The sequence below is a fragment of the Drosophila yakuba genome, chromosome 3L (genome assembly GCF_016746365.2).
Source record: "Drosophila yakuba strain Tai18E2 chromosome 3L, Prin_Dyak_Tai18E2_2.1, whole genome shotgun sequence".
Taxonomy (NCBI): domain Eukaryota; kingdom Metazoa; phylum Arthropoda; class Insecta; order Diptera; family Drosophilidae; genus Drosophila; species Drosophila yakuba.
Genome location: NC_052529.2, coordinates 6,340,970 through 6,363,005, shown reverse-complemented (window position 1 = coordinate 6,363,005; position 22,036 = coordinate 6,340,970). Strand labels below are relative to the sequence as shown.

The 22,036-nt window shown below is 43.0% G+C and overlaps 1 protein-coding gene across 17 annotated transcripts in view; it reads right to left on the bottom strand.

The window, feature by feature from the left end:
• Positions 1-22,036, bottom strand: part of LOC6533088 — an 85,958-nt gene that overhangs the window by 14,127 nt on the left and 49,795 nt on the right. For 13 of the 17 annotated variants that reach the window (XM_039374162.2, XM_039374160.2, XM_039374161.2 and 10 more), the window contains 9 exons: positions 21,843-22,025; positions 20,469-20,669; positions 16,803-17,030; positions 15,326-15,512; positions 11,306-11,420; positions 8,602-8,753; positions 4,497-4,711; positions 1,280-1,450; positions 31-225 (listed from right to left, as the gene is read on the bottom strand). In XM_039374162.2, coding sequence (XP_039230096.1) covers positions 31-225; positions 1,280-1,450; positions 4,497-4,711; positions 8,602-8,753; positions 11,306-11,420; positions 15,326-15,512; positions 16,803-17,030; positions 20,469-20,669; positions 21,843-22,025 — 1,647 coding nt within the window. The remainder of the gene's footprint in view (positions 1-30; positions 226-1,279; positions 1,451-4,496; positions 4,712-8,601; positions 8,754-11,305; positions 11,421-15,325; positions 15,513-16,802; positions 17,031-20,468; positions 20,670-21,842; positions 22,026-22,036) is intronic. The other 4 variants (XM_039374163.2, XM_015194322.3, XM_039374155.2 and 1 more) reach the window with 1 other exon arrangement.

Below are 22,036 nucleotides of genomic sequence, written 5' to 3'. Positions count from 1 at the left end.
CACACATAAATTACCATTTGCGAAACGCACTCTGAACTGGCCGCAGTGCTCGAACTTGTTGAATTCCGGCTCCAGGTCCAAGGACTCCTCCAGATTCTGCAGGAACTGCCGCTGGAATGTGACGATCTCGTGTATGTTGCCAAACAGTGCGTTGATCTCGGCATTCGAGAGGAATGTCTCGCGTTTCATGGGCTCCAGATAGTGTTCCAGCAGATTGTTCAGGTGCTGCAATGTGAATCGAGAGAGGCGGACGGTTCAATAAAGTCCAAAAATGATAATACCGAAATTAAGGCAAAGTGCTTGCTCTATTTCGCTTTTTAGCGAGAGAACGGTGAAAATGCATAAATTAAATTAAAAAATCAACGACCGGCGACGACTCCGCGCCTTTGCCACTGCCACTCTGCCGCATGGCCACCACGCCGCCCTTTTTGGCCACAACAATTCCCGGCGGAGTTGGCCAGCAGTTATGCTTGGTTGGAGGAAACTTTTTAGTTTTGCCAACTGGCACGAAACATGAAACAAAAAAGAGTGAAGCAATACTGTAGCATAGCCACAGGCGCGCGCTTTCATTTGGAACAATACTTCCGGGCAGCGGGGGGTGTGCGGTTGTCAGTGGGCGGGTCCTAGCCTAGTCTGGTCGCTCGCCACAGATAAGACCCGGAGCCTTCGCCGTTGCCGCAGCGGCGCTTTACATAATTTCTAAATTATAATAATTATTTGTATACTTCCCAGCCCAGACCAATGCACAGCAGACTCGAAGCTGGCTTAAAGCAAACTCTGGCAAGGAGTTTGGGATTGGAGCAGAAGTAGAAGCGGAATGGAGAAACCCAAACAGAAGTCGAGCGACACAGTTAAAGGATTAAAATTTGCATTTTTAATTGCAGGCGAACATTTTTTGCCGCCCCATTCCTTCCTTATGAACATAGGTCGGTGTGGTCGATTCTGGGATTTGCATTTAAGTTGAAGCTGGGCACACTGAGCAAATAACAGTGCTTTACAGATAGGATCAGGAATATTTCGTTATGCTAAGCAGCAATTATGAAAATCAAATAAAAATTGCACAGATACATATCTTTCCAACTTTCTTAAGCTTTGAGAGATATATAAACCGTTTAGCTTTTAAGTATTCCTATATGAGTATTCCAATATGATATTATAATTATAAAAGCTATCTAAAAGTGTGCAATAATGCTAGAAATTAAAACTGCAATATCCAAACTTTTTAATATTTTCTTTATCTTACTTATACTATGTATATTTCCTCGCTGTGTAGACTTACCTTCACATAGGTGCGTTCCGTGTCCACCAGCTCCATGACGACTTTGCGCAGCTTCTCCGCATCGGTCAGCTGGCGTGATGGTGTTAATGCCGTGGTCGACACCGATGAGGTGACCGAGCCGGTTGGGCTCGATTTCCGTGTTTCCTGGGGTGAACGACAAAATCCGGTAACCTTAACACGGTTCACAGGTCAGGTTCAAGTTGTAGTTGTTGTAACAGTGGTGTTGTGTGGTTGTTGTTGTTGAGTTGTTGTTGAATTGTTGTTGAGTTGTTGTTGAGTTGAATTGTTATTTTGGTGTTGTGTTGATTGTTGCATGATGAGGAGGAACAAACCCAAAGGAAGAACAGAACGTAAAGAGATGCGAGCGCGTGAAAAGGAGACACCAAACAAATGACAATAAACAAAAATGAAGTTAGCCATGAGATAGACAAGAATAGTGATAGTTTATAACACCAAGGGGGTTGAATCTACTGGGTAGGGAGGGGGGTGGTGTGCCAAATGGATGGGTTATTCAAAGGGGCTTTTGGATTGGGGTTTTTGGGCGTGGCAGCAAGCCCGCGGCCACTTTAAGGAGACACAGAGACAGCTGCGGTTGTAAATGACTGTCACGTCCTTGTCCGAGTTGTTGGTGTTTTGTTCTTTGTCCTCCAAGGGTGTTCGCGTTGTTGGTGTTGCGGCCAAAGTGTTTGTGGGTCTCGATCTCAAGCCCCACCACTGCCCACCACTCCTATACCAGATAGTAACTATCTGCTGGCCGTGCCACCCACAACCTTCGCCCTTTCTCTGTGTGTTTGCGGTTACAAGCACATTTGGCACTGACAGTTGACGCTTGACGGTTGACATACACAAAATACATACGGACATGTCCTTTGCCCCATCCCATTTGCTTTATCCACATGAAAACCCCCTACTTTTGCATTAAGACTTAGTGGCGGCAGAGACTTTCTTCGTCGCTTTCTCTTGACTTTTCTGCTATTTGCTCAGCTCTTCTGGCTCACCTACTTGTGTCTTTGTCACAGAAAGAGAAAAAAGTGTTAAATGGAGCATTCCTGATAAATTGACTTAGCAAAGGGAGCGGCAAATGAATTTGCATTGTAAATACCTAAACAAACAGAACTCAAACCTCAAAAAAGGGCTTGAACTTGAAGAGCAAAGGATATTGCATACTAAATCTAAGGATATGTTTATGTGTAGTTAGGGGTAAAAAACGCCTTAACCTTGTATGTAGAAGTATATAACCGAATTGAAACTTTTTATTGATTTAATTGGCTAATTGTGGATTCATTTTCCAAGGACCCGCTCATTTTGTGGTTTTATTATTAGACAGAATCCCTGAATCTTAAATCTTGCCGCAAAATCAATTTGTCACGTTGTCATCACTAGGCCTTAGCGCCATCTCTTTCCCTTCCCCCGTTTCCCTCTCTTTCTGACCTGCTGCAATTGCAGTTGTCATTGTTTGACGCTGTTGTTACCCAGCATTGTGGAGACGTTTCACTTTTATGCAGTTGCACTTTGTGTATTGTTAGTGCCCTCTCTTTCCCCAGCCCTATGCCGCTCTCTTTCTGCTTTGGTTCCCTTGGCTGTTGCAGCTTGTTCTTGTCTACTTTCAACTGTTTTATTGTTCTGCATTCTGCTGCTGAGCTGAGCTGAGCTGCGCTTCTGATTTGCATAAGCGACGCCGACCCAAAAGCCAAAACGGCAGACACGGGGGCAGCAAAGAAAAAAAAAAAATGAAGTGGGTGGGTGGTGCGGTGGGTCTTGACGTACAGCAGGTGAAACAGGTGCAACAACAGTGGCAACATCTGCGGCAGCTTCTGGCGCTGAGTGCCCACATTGTTGCCGCTGGCCTGGCCCAAAGATGAAAAATTTGAAAATGTCTTGAATTTTGCGCCCAGCCTCTTCGTTTCGTCCTGTGCGAAATGTCAACTTGAATTAAAAGGATTCCTTATATAACACAACACACCACCCCCTTCCCACACCCCCCCTGCACAAAGCCTTTCGCCCTCAACCGCTTTTGGCTCCCCTCAGTGTGTTTGTGTGTCACAGTGTTCAAGTATCATTAAATGAAGTGGGTTTCTGCCAGTTTCGAGCACACTTGGGGAAAGCATATCCAGAAAACAAAGTGCATTCTGTGGCATCTTTGCTTGTTGTTCTATCTGTCCCGTCGCGCCCCCTCTCTCAACCCCTTCGTCTGGCCACCCACTGAAAAAAAAAATACTCATTAGGAAAATACTCCTAAGATAGTAATCAATGTGCCTAAGCTGGAAATTCATTAGCTACTCATAGCATATAGACTTTTAAATGAATAAAAAAATAAAGCTGCATAATAATGTTTCATTTTATTTATTCTTTTTTGTAGCATGCTATCTTGGTAGCATTTTCTTTCTCTGTAGGCATATCCGTTGTCCTGCATATATATAGATATCCTTGATATTTTTATGCCAGGCACATTGCTATCCGTGACGTTTATTGTTCGCTGTCTGGAGGAGAAGGAAGCGGCGTCGCGCCGAAGGATCTCGTCCTCTTGGCGGCAGTGGGCGACCCAATAGGCCAAATTTGCCATGACATCTTGAGATGTGTCGAGACACGCCCTGGGGCATAGAGCTCTCGGAGATCTCGCTTCCTGTGTTCCGAGTGTTTCTTGCCACATCTTTTTGTGCAAATTTCAATTTGTGCACATTTCAATCACAAGTGCTCATTGGGGGAATGAAGGAAGTCGGCCTTCCGAAAGCCACGCCACATCAACTACTACTGTATACAACCCATTCATATAGTCCGCCCACACCCACACCCACACCCACACCCACACCCACACCCACACCCACACCCACACCCACACATACAAACCCCACCCACCCACTGAATGTCGTGTTTGGCGCTCGTTTTAATAGTTTCCGTTTCCGCTTTGCGAGTTCAAAGCAATTTGATTTGCCTTCCAAGTGGCAGGTTCCTGTGGGACAAGTCGGGGGAGGGTAAATACATACTAAAAGGGGTGGGATTTTGGAGCCGTGCTGGGGGTCATGGGGGGTCGAACAAACGAGGGGAGGAGAGTAAGAGAGAGGGGGGAGGGAGGTAGGTAGGTGCGGAGTTGTGTTTGCGTTTGGTTGTCCCCATTCCCAGTTTTCCAGCTTCAGGAGGTCATCCTCCTGCCTTGTGCCTCCAACCTCCCTCCACCTTCCTCCAGATCATACAAACGTGTTTCGGACGATGCACTTACTTGCTCCGCGGTCTTTAGCAGATTCTCAATCTCAAAGCTGCTCGTACGCGACGTTGGCTTGGCCACGCCCAGTCCGCCCACGACCACGCCTCCCACGCCGCCCATGCCGCCCATGCCGCCCACCGCCAGCTGGGCAGCCATTGCGGCAGGATCCACAAAGGAGGTGGCCGGTGAGCTTTCCGCCTCCGGCGAGTACAAATCCTTGCTAGTGCCATCTGAAAATTGCATGGGGAGATAAGCGAATGTTGTGATTAAGTATTATTACTACTTTTATTATTATTAGTTTTGGCCTGCCTCGCAATTAGTTGAGTGCGTGTGTGTGTGTGTGTGTTTAACAGGCGCGCCTGGAGAATATCGATTAAATGCTCGTTTTTTCGGTTATTTGTCGCTTGTTAATTTTAAATTCCATGTTTGTGCAGTAAAAAAGCCGAACGAAGGAATTTTAATACTGGCGCAAATGGCACGCCTTCACCCTTCTTTTCCGCCTCCCAACCTTCCAGCTTCCCCGCCCCGTAGGTTTTTTACCCTGCCTCAAAGCCGAAAGTAATAACGACAAAAAACAGCCAGCAGCAACAACAAGCTGTAATGATTATTGCTGCAATGTGTTTGCCACAGCGTTCACACACTAAAGGCAGAAAGAGAAGGACACAGGCGGCGGGAAAGGGACAGAGAGAAAGCAACGCTCTTAACCGAAAAAAATTTATGGCCCATACATATGAGGCCAACTCGCAGAGAAACTCACTTGCACTTGCCAAAAAAGAAACCGCAACTATTTTGGGAATTTTTAATCTTAAAACATAGAAACGGCAATTTCTTAGAGGCAGTTTATTGGCCCAAGATCTAGCAAAGAAGCAGCTGGACCGCAAATACTATAGTACTATATTGTTTCGAGAAAAGCACAAAAGTTGCATAAACTTTTTAAATATTAAGTTGGCTGGCAACAAAGAAATTACCAAGAAAGTTCGCAATCTCAAGAATGCAAAAGTTTAGATCCTTAAATGAACATGTGAGGTCTTGCGAAAGTGAATTCAAAATATTACATATTTAAAAGTTCACTCAGAGATCATAGTTCAATTTAGAAAGCTATATTGTTATTTTTTAATAGAGCAAAGTTAAAGTACAGTGTATTTTGGTATATTTTTCTTGCGTGCTTTTGTGGCATGTAGTAGAAGTAGTTTTGCCAGCATTTGGGAAGCGTTTAAATATCATGTCCTTGAAGACACCGCCTTGGTGTCCTGGTGTCGACTATCCTGTTGTCTTGGCCCTTCTGCATGCAAATTTGCTGGCAACAAATTTTATGAGCATTTTTCCCTAAAATTTGACACCACACACACATATTCTGCATGCGTGAGTGTGTGTGGGTAGTTATTGGAAATTGCCGTCTTATAAATTTCAGTTTGCGGTCTCCTTCTGCAAACTGCACGTAGTCCTGGAGCCAGGAGCTAATAACTCGTGGACGTGCCAAGCCGAATTTGTCGATGGCAAATAACTTGGCCAGTTTTAGTGGCTTTAAATAAAGTAAGACTTGCCGTTGTTTATGGCAGGAAGATACGCTCGAGGAGCTCTCAAGTTGGGCCAGTTTTTTGTTTTACTTCCTGTTAGTTTTTTTTGTGTTTTTTTTTTTGTATGTGCCAGGATACTAAACAACTTGGCACAAGGGCTGCATAGTTTCCTGGGGGTAATGATCCCTTGAATGTTTGCGAAGTTCTTCAAGGAAATCCGACTCTTTTTTTCGTTGGCTTTACTTGGCTGGCCTAACTTTTCGCAATTTAATACAACTAATTGGCTTGATGGCAGCCAAGGTATCAATAAACTCCCTTTTTTTTTATTTATGAAGAGCGCATTTAATTAAAAATTGGTGGCTTTGGAAAAAATGTGGGGAATATACTCCCTGTAATCAGTTACTTCGCTTTTGTACGCTTTTATTGTCCCTTCAAATACCCTTCTCTTCTTGGGCAAACTTTTTTAGCCACCAGGATGTGTGTCAACAAAAAAATAAAAATGCAGAAATAAATATTAATACGCGCACACACACACACACATACATATGCGTTCGTATAAAGAGAGTCGTTTAATTTCTGCTACAATTTTTGTTTTGTTGTTATATTTTTTATTTTAATTCTTTTTTTAGTGTTCGTTCTGTGCCTTTTAATTGTTTGCCGCAACAAAAAAGTTTCATTTTGTGTGCCGCTGTTGTTGTGGTTGTTGTTGTTTGCCGCTGCTGCGTTTGTTGGCTTTAATTGTTTTGTGTTCTTAGCCACTTCGGCTTTTTGAGTGCAGCGCAGCGTGTGTGTGTGTGTGTGCGTGCATGCCACTATGGGAAATTTGACCCCTTTTTCTGGCCAAAACCCATTTTCTGAAAGTCGGAATATTACAATAATATTTAGTGTACGCATTCATAATTGACCAATCTTTAGTGGTGCATACCAGAAATTTTAATAGATGGCGCCACAACAAAGAAATCAGCTGTTTAAAACAGCTGTTGCGCGTACACAAAACAACAATCTGCAACATTAAGTTTTTCTTTCGTTACAAAAGCTCTAATATCTTTGGAACCAAAGCGTTAATTTTCATTCTGTAAAAAGTATTTTAATCAGTGGGCCTTCTATTAGGCGTTTGCAACATTCAATAGAAAAAAAAAACTAGTGTTGTCCCAGTAATTTGGTAAAAATCTTAGTTGCTTTACAAAAGTATTTTTTTTTATAATGCCTAACTTTGAATAGAGATTTAAAGTGATTGCAGCAGATTGCATCAATAAAATATACCTCATATTGTAGCTTATTTAATTCTTGTTCAGATTATTGTAATTTTAAAAACCACTTTTACCGATTCTGGGAGAATTTATAGATTTTAGACTTAACCCTACTTTTCCAAATTCAGAGTAATCTCATGCTAAACGGGAGTTAAACAAGGCGGTTGCTGAATTGTTTCGTTATTTTTATTAGTACTATTGTTGTTAACTTCTGTGAAATAATTAAGTATATAAACTCTATCACGAAATCAGTTGTTTTTGCTGAGATTAGAAAAAGCATACAAAAAGAAAGAAAGCCTCTACGAAAATTAATAATATAAATATAAGGGACTGTGCCACGCCCCCAGTTTTTGGGGTACGTTTAAATATGGTCTAGTGCAAATTATTGCAAAAAAAAAAAATGAAATATCTTTATTCGTTCTGGAGTTATAAATTACAAATAATAGAAAGGGCGGTGCCACGCCCACAATTTTTGGTACCATAAAAGATATGGACTAGTGTAACCCCATACAAAAAACACCAATTGAATATCTCTCCCCGTTCTGGAGTTATTAATTTAGGCCAGAAAAAGTGGTCAAATTTCCCATAGTGCATGCGCGTATGTGTGCGAGCGCTCGAATGTATGCTGCAGTTTGTAATCCTGTAATTATGTAGTTGGTTGTTGCGAAACGACACACACACACACATACACGCTTCTCTCGTTCCCTCTTTACTTATTGATGTAATTGTTGTTGTACATGTTGTACACCCACATTCGATGCCTCTCTCTCTTTCGCACACCCTGTTGCCATCTCTTTCACTAGCCGTTGTCTAGAGCCAGCATTTAATGCAACTCAACTCACAAAAAAAAAAATGAAATATAAATTACTTTAATGAACTTTACAAATTCGCATGCATGCCCGGAAATGCGCTTTTTCGTTTCCTGCCACACACACACACACCCACACCCGCACACATTCATACATGTTGGTATTCAGGGATTAAGGATAAAGAGAGGCAGAAATATAGGGACGACGCACCTCAACGTCAAGGCTCGTAAAACCGGACCCCTAGCCGTACATACGGATACGGACACGGAACTGCAACCATAGCCGTGATTAGTATGCTTTTGTTGTACGAGTGGCTGATGAATGCTGCCTATGGCTTGCCCCCCTTTAAACCGCAATGCCCCCCTCTTCATTTTTCCAGCTTAAATGTTTAAAAGCGGCCGAATTCGCACACAACAATTTCGAGGTTAACCGGGGTAGAATTCTTTCGGTTTTGCATGGGTGCATTGGCCACTGAGCCTCTGCGAATCGAGATTTGGGAATTGGGCATTTGGGATTCGGGAATTTGGAATTGGGTGGTACTTACTCCAACCGGGTGCCGGAACAATCAGTCCAGTTATCATCTCCTCGCTCATCACCGGCGGATCTGTTGGCGGCGGCGGACAAACCAGCGAGTCAATCATATCATCCGTAACCCTCATGATACCCACTAGATCTGGTGGCTCAGTGCGCGAGGACCTGCGGAGTGAGAAAAAGTGCGGACTTTAGTCAGGTGAGCCAGGTATTTGCATAATTATCATTGCTGACCCCACTTGATAAGGTGGAACAAATGTTAATGCTCATCCCCACACATGTGCGTATTCCCATGACATCCGTATTAATTAAGATGTAAATTATGTGAGGCGAAAAAATATATTTTAAAAATGTGATTGTATCTCTAACACACAGGTTTCGGTCTTAAAGTGTACTACAAACTTGACTGTTTCAGTTTAAAATTGGATTCAGTTGCGACACATTCAAATCCAAGCCTCTTTGAATTCGTAACAAAATTTCCTATCTACATATTATTATTAGCACTACAAAACAGTCTTTATTTTAGCTGTGCGGCCATTTTTGGCCAAGTTATGGCGAAAACGCCGATTAAAAAATTCCAATTTTAAAAAATTTTTTTTTTTGATTTTTTGATAAAAAATAATCCGTTTTTTTTCAATAGCAGTAAAAATAGTTGTCCAAATGCGGAATGCCATACCTCGTTGAATTCGTAACAAAATTCCCTATCGATCCATGTACATACATTGAAATGCTAATTTTATGCCATTTTTCGCAAATTTTGATGATGGTACCCCTTATCAAAAAGTCGAAAATTTGTCAATTTTTTTTTTTTTGAAAATCGAAAAATTATGGATAGACATAGTTAGCTATGTTTATTAGAAGCACAAAACAGTCTTTATTTTAGCTGTGCGGCCATTTTTGGCCAAATTATGGCAAAACCCCGATTGAAAATATCGGATTTTTTACAAAATTAGTTTTTTTCGATTTTTTGATAAAAAATAATCGGTTTTTGTCGATAGCATTAAAAATAGTTGTCCAAAAGTGGACTGTCATACCTCGTTGAATTCGTAACAAAAATTCCTATCCACATGTGTTAAAAAAATGGGAATGTAATTTTTTGCCATTTTTCGCAAATTTTGATGATGGTACCCCTTACCGAAAATGCCGCATGGAGCATTTAAGAAACCCATTTCGTGCCGTGTAGTATTTGCATAATTCCCGTTTGTGACCCTCCTGACAAATCCAAACAAATGAACGTGTAGCGACACCTGGAATGGATTCCGGACTACCGACTACGGACTACGGACTGCGGACTGTCGTGACCTATTTCTGTGTCAGTGCGCGAAATTAGCAAAAGATGCGGAAAATGCTTCCAACGTGCATAATTTGAATGGACGACCGGCTGACTAGGAGTCGGGGGTCAGGGGTCACAGCGGCACAGGCAGAAACGGGCGCATTTGGCTCCACAAACGCTTAGCACAAAAGCTTTTCTGTTTTCGTTTGCCATAAAGAGAAGCTAATTAGGCTATCAAAATGCCGTTCGGCCCGCCCGAAAGGTGATGCAGTGTGGATGGGGCCCCAGTGTTTTGGTAGATTGGGGCGAGGTTTGGAAAATCGGGTGGAGCTGGGTGTAGCTGGGTGGTGAACTGGTCAACGAAACGGAACCAAACGGTACCAAACGGCACCAAACGGAACCAAGGGTGCCCACCGACCACGTTCTAACTGCATGGCAAGCGAGAGAACGTGAAGTGGCAACGTGTTTGGGTTACGGCTTGTCTCCCCAAAATTTTCCCCGTTTTCCAAACGTTTTTCTTTCACCCTGCATCCCTGCATCCCTCGTCTTCCCCCTACACACCACATTTACCAGCTGCGGCTTGAACTTGTTGTTGACTTTGCTGAAAAACTATAAACCCAAAATGGTTCGAGAATGTACATGGAACATTTTTCGGTTCAAACATCTAGTTACTATTTTTTTTTTTTTTGCTCCCCTTCACTTTCTTTTTCACATTTTTTCCGATTTGTTGCGAAACAATTTCTGCCATTGGTTTAGTTCACCATGTTTTTTTTCGTTGTATTCTGCTCTTTTGGCTGAAAAACTTCTTATGGTGTAACATCATCAAAAATTGGCAAAGCTTGTCGATTGTTGACATTCTGGGGTGTGTGTGAATTTGATGTGGCTTGTGGCCAGTTGGTTGAGTGATGTCAGAGTTAGAAAGCTCTGGACAAAATGTTTTTAATTAACAAGCATCAGTTGCTGCTGCTGCTGTTGCAGCATCTGCAGGTTTTGGTTTTTATACAAATTTGTGTTCAAGCTGGCGCACTGGACATTAATGAAGTTTTCGTTTTTTGGTCCGGTATATCGCAATGAAATCAGCTGAAATGTGTCAGTCAGGCGATATTCCTTCAGCTTTATGAGCCATATCAACTAGGAAATGAACACAAAATGTCCAAACAATGGCGTAACAATGGCCGAGATATTGCATTACGCTGTCACAGGGCGCCCTAAAGCTAATTGACAGTCTGGCCTGGTCGGGTGACTAAAATAGTTAATTAATCCGTGTAACTGAAATTTAAACAATGGCCAGCGTGTGCGCCCACATGGGGAGCGGTCACAAGGCCCACACGGCGTATACTTTATCACCGTTCCATAGCCATTCACGTTTCGAACGAAACATCGAAACAGATGTTAAGCAGGGCATAAACAAGAACAATGATGCCCTGTGGCTGTCATAACTTACCGCATCATCATGCTGAGCGATTGTTCCTCCTGCAGGACGCTCTCCAAGTACATCATATCTAGATCGGACACAATTGCGCCATTGATGACCATTATTTCGTCTCCTTTGATAATGCCTGCAATTGGTGGAACAGCGTTAGTCGTTGGATATTATACAAACTATCTATACACATATTGTTGCACATATCTATGTCGGTTGAGTTATTTTTTTTTTTTTTTTTTTTGCCACGGTCATTGTTATTTTTCAGTCCCATTCCTAGTACACGTTTCCATTCCCTGCAGCTTAGACAATGGTTTATATTCTGTTTGGGGTGCGCAATTCTAATGCTGCCTAGCAATCAAGGATGTTATATGGGTGTGGAATCAATGTCTGACAATTGTGCGGCTCCTGTGGACCACTGACATCTTTTATGTAACAAACGATAAGCGGAATGTCTTCAGCTGCTGGTGCTGCTACTGCTCCTGCTGCATCTGCAACTGCAACTGCTGCTGCTGCTGCTACGGCAGCTTCAATGCTCGTAAAACAATAACAACAAGAGCATTGTGGTTTCTTACATTGTTCATACGCCACGTTATCCCAGCGCCATCTGTGCACTGAGCAAAGTGAGCAAACCTTTACTACAGAAAATGTCTTATACTGCTAAGATTTTACCGCTGCACATTATTATTTAAGAACTAGAGAGATGTGATCATTTAATTATAATTTTAATAGTTTCTGTGATAAAATTAGTTTTTTCTTTCGGTGCACCTCTCTATATCTGCGCTGCGTTCGTTAGCATTTTCTCGTCTATCATGTGTGTTTTCTCTAGCATTTATTCTAGCCATGACGTTGGTTATTCCTTGTTGCCTGCCTCGACCTGTCTTACCCCCTTTTTACCCCCCTTTGGCAGCCACCCCCTTCTTCCTGTTGACGACATGCATTCAGTTGCCTGCAGTTGCATGCTACCAGTGTCGCTTATCATTGTTGGTGCAGCAGGAGCAACATTTTCTTAAGGCAAAAGTTCGATAGATAGACAGATATATGTATATGTGTTCGGAGCCCGCCTTGTGGCAATATTTTACCTATGCTACACCATCGTCTGGGTTTCCTTACTACACCTATGTTTTCTCTCGGGCGGAAAAGGGAGTTTGTCCCCTATGCATTTGTTACAATTTAAACGGATTTTTACATCTTAATGCTGGCACAAGCATGACACATGCGATTTACCATATAAAATGCACATACTCCTATGTATACTACTCGTTCTGTACTTTATCCGTTGGATTATTTCTGGCTGTGGGAAAAAGACAAATTTTATTTATATTGTGGTGGCACTGGGTGCTGCCTTATTCCCCTAAATCTACTTTTTGCTACGATTTGGCCAGGCCTGGCATATGCGTTGTCAACACGTTCGCTTGCTGTTTTCCAGTTGGCCTGGCCCAAAAAAAGAAGGCGAAGCCTGAGCAAATTGTTATTCCATGTTTGCCAAATGCTTTGCCACGCTTGTTTCGCCGCCAAAGTTGCGCCACTCCAAAAGTGCCGAACTTTGTGCAACTCAGATGAAGATGAAGACGGCAATAAGATGCAGTTGCAAACTGCTGTTGCATGGCTATATTCAGGGTAAAACCAAGACCCAAGAATTTAAGATCTGTGCTTAAAGCAGAAAGGTCCTAGGATTACTGCCTGTGTTTTTCCCCCAAAAAGCTGGCATCTTCATCAGGCCACCGCATTTCCTCGCAGTTCGTTACGATTTTACAATTAGCCCAGCAAAAGTGGCCAGAATTTTCCGCTCCCCAGCCACATTTGCATTTGAAAGCTGCGGTCAGGATTTGTTTTTGTTTGGCTCGCTGCTTCCACCCCCATTTCATTGGGTTGAATTGCGAACTTTTGTGCAATTCGGTCGTAAATGCTGTCTTCCAGCTTTGTCCGAGCTTTGTTTTGTGGTTGCTGCTTAAGAGTTGCGTCTTTCGACATGCTAATAGCCATTAAATTCAATTGTGCCCCCGCTTACGCTCCTAGTCCTTCAATCATCTCCGTTTAGTGGCGCAAAAAGGAAGGGGAGGGCACAGAAGGTTTTTTGGGGGGCAAAAAGTTTCCTATTGCGTTTTGCGTTTTGCAAATGTAAATGCGAGTCCTGAGTCCTGAGTCCTTAATTTATGCATACACACGCCACTACAATGAGTGGGGGATATTCCCGCAGAAAGCTGGCCAGATAACGCTGACGGTAGAGGGCTTAAAGCCGCACTTAAAGCTCAACACATTGTATACGCAATATTTGTGGCCAAATGCCGGCAAAGCCAGGCAATCAGCATAGATACTGGTCTATATGCTATTGATACTGGGGAGTCAGAAACCAATAAAGGCTTCATCCACAAATCTGGCTAGAATATGTATGGTACTAAACTGAGTTTGTGTACAAAACTGATATTTGATATTAGCAGTTTAATTCCACTAACGAAGGTGTTTTCGTATCTGAATATCATGGTTTTCCTAATAGTTCGCATGCCCAACCCGTCGTATACGTAATATTTGCAGGTAATTATTTTTATAAAGAACTTACCTAATTGACCCATTTACTCGGGCTAATGCAATAAGATCAATGTTATAACTACTTCAGTGCCAATTCGCCGTAATTTAATTAAGCTAAGGCTTCCTGCATTTCCCTGCCAGCGAATGCAACATTTGCTCAATCGTAAAACTCATTAGCACAACTTCTTCCCCACTTTTATTTTACTCCTGCCATTTTTCTTCTGTTTTGGCTTGCAGTCCAACTTTTCACCCTCTGTGGTTGGTTTTTTTGTTTTTGGAACGGAGGCACTCCTTCCGGGGAATTTCATGCGCATTGTTTCATGGATTTTTTGATTCGTTGTCGCCTTCAAAAACCAACCAAATGAGCGCCACTCGCACTCGACGTGCTTAATGAGTTTTCTGCTGTTACTGCAGCATGAAATGTTCTTTCGGTTCATCACTTTGCCAAGTGCAGCACTGCAGTTTTCCCACCTGGTGGTTGCACCAAGGGGGGGGGGGGGGGGAATTGGGGTAAAAGACGGGGGTGTTGGGTTGAAAAGGTGGCTCTGCCTGTCAGTTCCATAATTTAAGGCGCTGTTCTAGTGGCATTTCGACTACATCCACTTGACTCCATGGCGCGTTGTCGTCGGCATCGTCGTCGACGTTCCCGGCAAATGCAAATGCCAACTTAAGTTGATTTTAAGTGATAGAAAAACAACAGGACGTGGAGAGGGGGCATCTTGGTTGCTGGATGCTGAGACGGCTTACACTCGAGGAAAACCCCTTTAAGGACCTGGAAGCCGCCGTTGCCGCAGCAGAAGTAAACCGTCGCCCACACCTGGCAAACATTTCGAGTGCGCTGCTCATCACCATCATCGTCGTCGTCGTCGTCGTCCAACCACCTGGCCACCCAGTCACCCAGTCACCCAACCACCCATGCAGCAGGTGGAACAAGCGCTGACAGTTGACTTTTCGCATTGCATGCCCCCAGGAACGCCTCCTGCTCCACCGGATACCCGCCTGCTGCTCCTCTTTCTTTTCGGGCTCAAACTCCACTTGACTCGACTCGGTCTCCCTTGTAGACCAAAGTGAGTTTGCTCAAGTTTCGTCTTGTGCTCTTCACTTTTTTTTCGCTTCTTTTTTGTATGACATAAAAGTGAAAAGCATTAAATATAAAAGCAGCAGCAGCATGGATGTACAGAAAAGAGCAGGCGCAAAAGGCAGGGGGGCCCACTACCTGGGCACTTTATAATTTAGCTCGGCAACATTGGGCCACATTGTTTCGCTCGGGGCGCCAGTTGAGTAGTAGAGTAAAGTGGACTGAATGCTGGAGGCTGGAGTAGAGAATGGAGCCACCAATCCTTGGAGACGAAGACAAAGACTCTATTTCATTTGCTTGCGTACCGCTGCGTCACCTCAATGGCATAAATTAAATGCACGATTTCATCGCCTGAATGCGATTTGTGTCAAAACCCATTTTCGTTCTGTCATGTCCTGCCTGGATGATGGCAACTCCACTGCTTTTGTACTCACCATTGTGCATGGCCACACTCTTGTCCTCCACGCGACTCACGTAGCAGCAGAGCTCGTCCTGGCGTTCCGCATTCTCGATCAGCTCCGCCTCCACGGAGAAGCCCCACATCTGCTCCAGAGTCGTGCGCTGCAGCTCCACCTGGTACAGGATCTTCATGCAGACCTCCACGAACTCGTGATTATGTAGCTGTGTGGAAGGGATATGTTGCAGCTAATTAATAATTAAGATTATACTTTATATGAATTATTGTTTGAATGTGTTTGCTTGATATATGAATCCTTAAAGTATCTTAAAAGAAGGACACATCGATGGGAAGTGAGTTTGAGTGCGCAAGCTAAGTGGCAAATTAGCCGAGTTTCGCAAGCAATCATTGTGGGGCAGGGGCAGAAATTGATTGAGTGGAGTTACTGCGAGTTACTAGGAGTTGCTCAAGTTGTTGTCGAAATTTATTGAACTGCCAACGGCGAAAGGAACTTTTTATCAAGCCCACCAAAGCTGCCACCTCCCCAAACCCAAGCTCACTCACATTCTCATTCGAACTCCATTTGCAGTTGCAGTTGCACATTTTTGCCATTTGCCAATTGGCCTGGCTGGCTGGGCCAATATTTACTAGCTTGTTGTTGAGGTCGAAGTTCAGATTTGGGAATGTTGAGGGTCGACGGAGGCAGAGGGTCGAAAGTTTTCAGCTAGCGGCTGACTTGGCAGCTGGCTAAAGTCTCACCTAGACTAATCGTGTGCCAACTGAAGGGGAAAAGGGAAATGGCCAACGGTAAAGTTCATAATTTATGGCATTATGTTTTTGGAAATCGAAGAGTAATGGGCGTGCTGGGTGTGGAGATGAGCTAATTGTGAAATTGGGTACTTTGTTGCCAGTAGTTTCTAGCAGGAATAAAGAAATTTATAAAACCACCTAAGCTGCAAACACTATTCGGTGTGAAAAATGTTGAGAGTACTTTGAATGGGTTTTTCTTTTTTAACATAAAGGGCACATCTACTTTCCATTAAAACATAATCTTTTTTAATCCTATTTGCAAAGCCAGCTTAAAAATGTGTAAAAGGAATAGCTTTATTATGCCCAAAGTTAATTTAAAGGTATCACATTCCGAATTAAGCCTCTTGAATTTCAGTGATGTGTAGTAAGCAAAGGTAAAATGGGATAAAATTTAAGTTGACTACCAAAAAAAACAAGAACTAATTTTGTGAGACATTATCGTTATGAATTAAATTATTTTAATGCAAATAATAAAGAGCTGATATGTGCTTTAAAGTGCAAACGCAGTAATTCCTTGAGCAATCCATCCCAGACACGTTTCCAAATTCCATTTGCACGGCTCCACATGCAATTTCCAAGTTAAATTCGATAAGTTGAATTGAAGGAGAGGAAACTTCATGGAATTACATTCGCAGCTGGAGGCTGAAGGCTAAAGGCTGAAGGCAGGTGGCATATAGACATTCTGGCTTTGATTATGTACTTACATAATTTTCAATCAGATCGTTGCGATGCGGCACAAAGTAATTGTGATCCTCCATGTCACGTCGCTTCTTGACGCGCACAAAGTGCTCCATGGGATTGAGGTTGCGACGGGCGCAGGCGCTGGCGAGGAATTCCTCCACAGACATGGCATCACGTAGATAAACTGTCGAGTAAGCATTGTCGGGCATTGCAACTTTGAAAGTTTTTTCCGGTTCGTCACGTGAATTCATCTGGAAAAAGGCAGAAAATTCGATTGGATAAACAGACATATACACCACACACACATACACACATACACAATCGGTTTCACATACATATACACGTACAATGTCATTAAGCAGTCAGGCCCAGACATTTGCGAGGTCCGCACACAGATACAGATACATTTACGGCTACAGATACAGATTCAGATATATAACCCCCCCCCCCCCCCCTTCCTCTCATACCCTGAATCCATCCATAGCCGTGCGCATTCTTGAATATGGCCACACGGAAGTGAAAATTGAAAAATAGCAAACACACACATTGGTGCCCGCAGTCGAAGCCCCTCAACCCCCTGAAATGTAATGAAAAATGTCGCTAGCAGTGGCTCAGGCAACGGTAAAGGACACACTGCGAAAAAAATTATCCAAATATCATATATGTAACTGACAAAAAGTAGATCCTTAATAAGGATGTTTGTACATTCCAAGTTACATGTCGCCAAACATTTAATGTTTCCTTTGTTTGCAACATTTAATGTTTTCATTGACTGCTCATGTTTTCTCTCAGTGTAGCAGCAGGAGCTGCCGCGGATCTGGAACTGCAGGCGGGATCTGCTGCCGCATCGAGTTGAGTTTGAAGAAAACTCAGTTAAAATGCTTAACCGTTTCCACAACGTCATCGTCATCCAATGTTAACTCCGTGATGAGGCTTCCTGCTGCTCCTGCCTCAGCTGCCTCAGCTGCCGTCACTGCGTCCTTTTCGTCCTTTTTTGTCCTGCTAGCCCGTCTGCTATCCAACTGCAACTGTAAACGAATCAGGTGGCCCAGCTGCCAGTTGTCGGCTACTGGAAATTGCATTTGTATTGGCAGCCATTGGCATTGGGTTCGCTCAAGCTGGCAGCAGCAGTTCATCCACAGGGTGAAGGCACGAGGTCCTCGTCCAGGTAATACGTACTACTACCCCCTCATACACGCAGGACAATTGAATTAGTTTGGCAGTTGGAAAACGGCAGCTTCTCACTTGGATGGCAGCCACAAGCTACAAGAAATGACGAGGAACCTCCGTTTGCATTTGCATTTGCATAACAGTTTTGCATATCGATTACGGCATCATTATTGCCCGGCCAAATAAATCGACTTTATATTCATGGAAATATACATACAAGTATGTGAATTTCTGCTTTCATTTTATAGAAGTGGATTCTAAGAAATAGCATGCTTAGCTTAAAAATTTGTATGGCTTATAGTTGGACATTGTTTACTATTGGTTAAACCGATTGAAGACTGGCAATGGCAGCAGCAAGTGGGTAAAATGAGTGTGTGCTTAAAAGTCAATTTTATGATTTCAATTGTGAACAAGTCAAATTGTTAATCTATCTGTTCCTGTTCCTGATTTCGAGCAGCAATTGTCATTGGATTTGCACTGTTGCGGAGATTGGAGCCCTGAAAGACGATTAATTCTGCACGAACGCCTCTCGCACACACTTAACTCTACTGACTAATTAACTTTTGATTGTTCCTGACTGAGCCCCCTTAAGGCCAGGAAAATTTCAGCTTTCTGCCATTGTCGATGGACAGCTTAATTAAATTTTAGCCAGGGTATTTCAACGTTTGCCAGTTGGCTATTTCGCTTGCCTCGTAGTGGTCGTAGTTGATAATTTGCTTTGGAAAGCTTTAATTTTATTTGCCATTTCTGTATTGCAGTTGCAATTTCAGCTGGATTGCAGTTGACATGTTCCCAAAAAGTGGCCAAGTGAAATGCAGTTACACGATGGTAGAGATTGGCCATTGGTCGAAAATATATGAACCAAATCAAATGCACATTTTTCAAATTCATTGAATTTGCAGGGCATTTACAACGCAACAGCACACTGCGTCTCTCATTTATGTTATTTCATTTCATTTGTTTTTCCATGGTCATGCGAATGTGAATGCATTTTCCCTACTTTTTTTTTTTTTTTTTTTTTGTTGTTTTTTTCTCATATCCGAGTGGCAGCGTGACTGCTGATAGAAGGTGAAATGCGAAGGGTTGAAGGGATGTGGGTATGGGGATAGCAATTGTGCAGCGTTGGCAAATTTAATTGGAAATGAAGTGTATGCCGGGGCAGAGCGAAGAGCCGAGAGTGAACGCCACGAAATCCGAGTTGTGCACAAGATTATTTTGTCAGTAATCGAAATAAATTGAATTTATGAAATGAATTTCATTACAAACACGAGATATGCACAACACAAATTGGTTATACTAATTGAGGCTTAACCAGCGGCACAAGTGAGCTCTGCAGCTCCAGCTAATCGACTCGACAGTCGACATTGGAGTTTATTATATAATATTACATATATAGCATAATGCCTGCCAGCTATTTGCTGGAATTTAAACTGCCCCCCCTCCCCTTCTCCTTCTCCAGCGAACGGACACGGATACGGACCACTTCTCGACTTGATTTGGATTTGATTGTGTTGAGGTCATTAGCAGGGATGGGGGGGAGCGGCATCTGATCACCATTTGAAATGGACTCCTGCATTATTCACTTAAAATATGCAAATATTTTCTTTGCCAAGTCATCTTGGGTTCGCTATCTCTTTTTTTCTGTCTCTTTGCTGCGGCTTTTCTTTTGCCTTTTGGCGAGGGGAACACAAAAAAAAAAGAAAACAGAAGAAAAACAGAAAGAGTGAGAGACCGGGGAGACCCTTCATAAATTTCATTATTCTTTTTGTAATTTTTGATGGCCATTAAATGCAAATTATAAAAGCCAAAATACACAAACAGAGCTAAGTCTAATGGACAGGGGCGTGGCCGGGCGACATATTTTTTTTTGGTGGCCATCCATTTAAGCATTAGCGCTCAATTTAGCTTTTAATGCCGTTTCCGTTGCCTTAAATAAAAATTCAATTACTCGCACACATATACACTCACACACACACGCGCGCACACACAAATGGACGCACATTAAGAGAGAACAAGCCATAAACTCACAAACAGTCACGAGCTGCGCCGTAAATGCGTTTAAAATTGAAATAATTTTATTACCCATACGCCGCGTGGCCAACGTGCACACACATAAAGGTTTATATGCATACACTCATCAAAAGTAAGCCTGCGCTTGGGAAAGTTTCGTTAAATGTTATTTTGCACAGATTTAAAGCAAAACCGTACTTAATTGAGAAATATAGGTTTTAAAAGCTAATGATTTATGGTCAAATAATTTGAAGAATTTTTGTTGTTTTGATATGTTCAAATAAATTGAAGAATTTATCATGTTTTGATATGCTCAAATAAATTGAAGAATTTCTGATGTTTTGATATGCTCAAATAAATTAAAGAATTTATGTTGCTTTATTCTTCAAATATATTAAAGAATTTAAGCTGTTTTGATGATATCAATGTAACATTTAAGGCATTTACGACAACTTTCCCAGTTGTTGGGCAACTTTTTCGGGCAGTGTATACCTGTAGATTGGACTCACCTGCATGGAGCGACGGCTGGAGCCGCTGTTGGACCGCGACAGCATCGGCGGTCGCCGCTTGGTGGCACCGCGTCCGGCGAGCAGGTTGTTGAGCAGCGAGGGGGAGCGGGCGCAGATGAAGGCGTGGAAGGAGGAGACCGTGAATACGCCCAGCTTGTTCAGCGTGTTCTTCGTGGGTCGCGACACGTGAGTCAGCAGCGACTGTTGAATAAGTGACGAATGCGAAATGTTTGAAAATGAAATGTGAATACAAGTTATTTTTGGCATATAGTTGCACCACCACCAGTGCCAGTGCCCCTCAACTAATTTCGTTATATTTACGACCCATTCAAAGAGCATTAAAAAGCAGGTAGAGCATCTACACACAAACACACACACTAGTACACTCGTACACCTATGCAAATAAGCCTTTGGCATTCTGCAGTCGACTGAAGTTGTTCTCTTCACAGGTGCTGAAGTTGTTTGCATTTTGTGGTTATTAATAATAAATAATGTTGCTTTTCAGGCGCACAACTGCACTTACCACTCTCTCCCCCTTCTGGAACCCCATTTTCGCCACCCATGTTCCTGCCTGCCATTAAAAGCGCAATCAACTTTCAACCCTTTCACTCAGTCAGACAGTCAGTCAGTCAAACATACATACAGTCGGTGGTGGCAAATCCCTCTAAGGTTGCCAACAGTTGGCGGCAGCGAAGGTTGCCTTTAAGCCCATTTAAGACGCTTAAACTTTTGTTATGGAGATTAATTGTGCATGTTTGGGTTTTGATTTGCCAAAAGCGTGCCATTGAATTGGTTTTTGCCCCATCCATTGTGAAAATAGGTAGAGGTAATTATAGACTACTCGAGCCCGTAAAGGGTTTTAAACGGAATTGTAAACGGGTTTCGGGGCCAATTGTTGTTAGAGGGATTTGGGCGAATGCCATTGTCCCGGTCTTAAGCTCTCGACCAGTTTGTGAATCTGCTTTTGATGTTTCTGTGAAGCGTGGCTAAATTAAGCCTTGTGGTGGCTTTTGCGACGGAATTGTTTAGCCATTGAGCAGTGATTAGTTCTTCAACATGTTTATTGTATTCTCAGTTATTTCTGCTCAAAAAAATTGAATTGCGTTTCGAAAATTGCTGAAACTTATGCGAGACTGCAATAAATTACCAATAACGCTCTACGCTTTTCAATAAATGGCGCCCAACGAGGAGCACCCTCCATAGCAGCCCCAAAATGTAGGCAATGCTTTTTGCGCCAAACTAGTGTGCTCGTTCTGGATGAATTATAAAGCCGCCAGACGGCAGTGCTTCCGCCATTAATTGCATTTGACTTATCTCCCTGACAGGTTGAATTTTTGGGGGCACTGGTCGCTGTTTTGGGGGCCCATAACTCACCTTCGGATTGGGCAGCTCGCCACTTTGCAGCGAGGCCATGTAGCAGCGCAGCCGGAACTGCTCGCAGTGGAGCCGCTCCAGATTCTCCTCCCACTGCAGTATCTGCGTCTGGATCTGATGACGCGTCTCCTGATCGGTGACAACTGATTGCTGCAGTTCGGCCATGTGCTTCAGCTTGTGATCCTGCGGGGCGA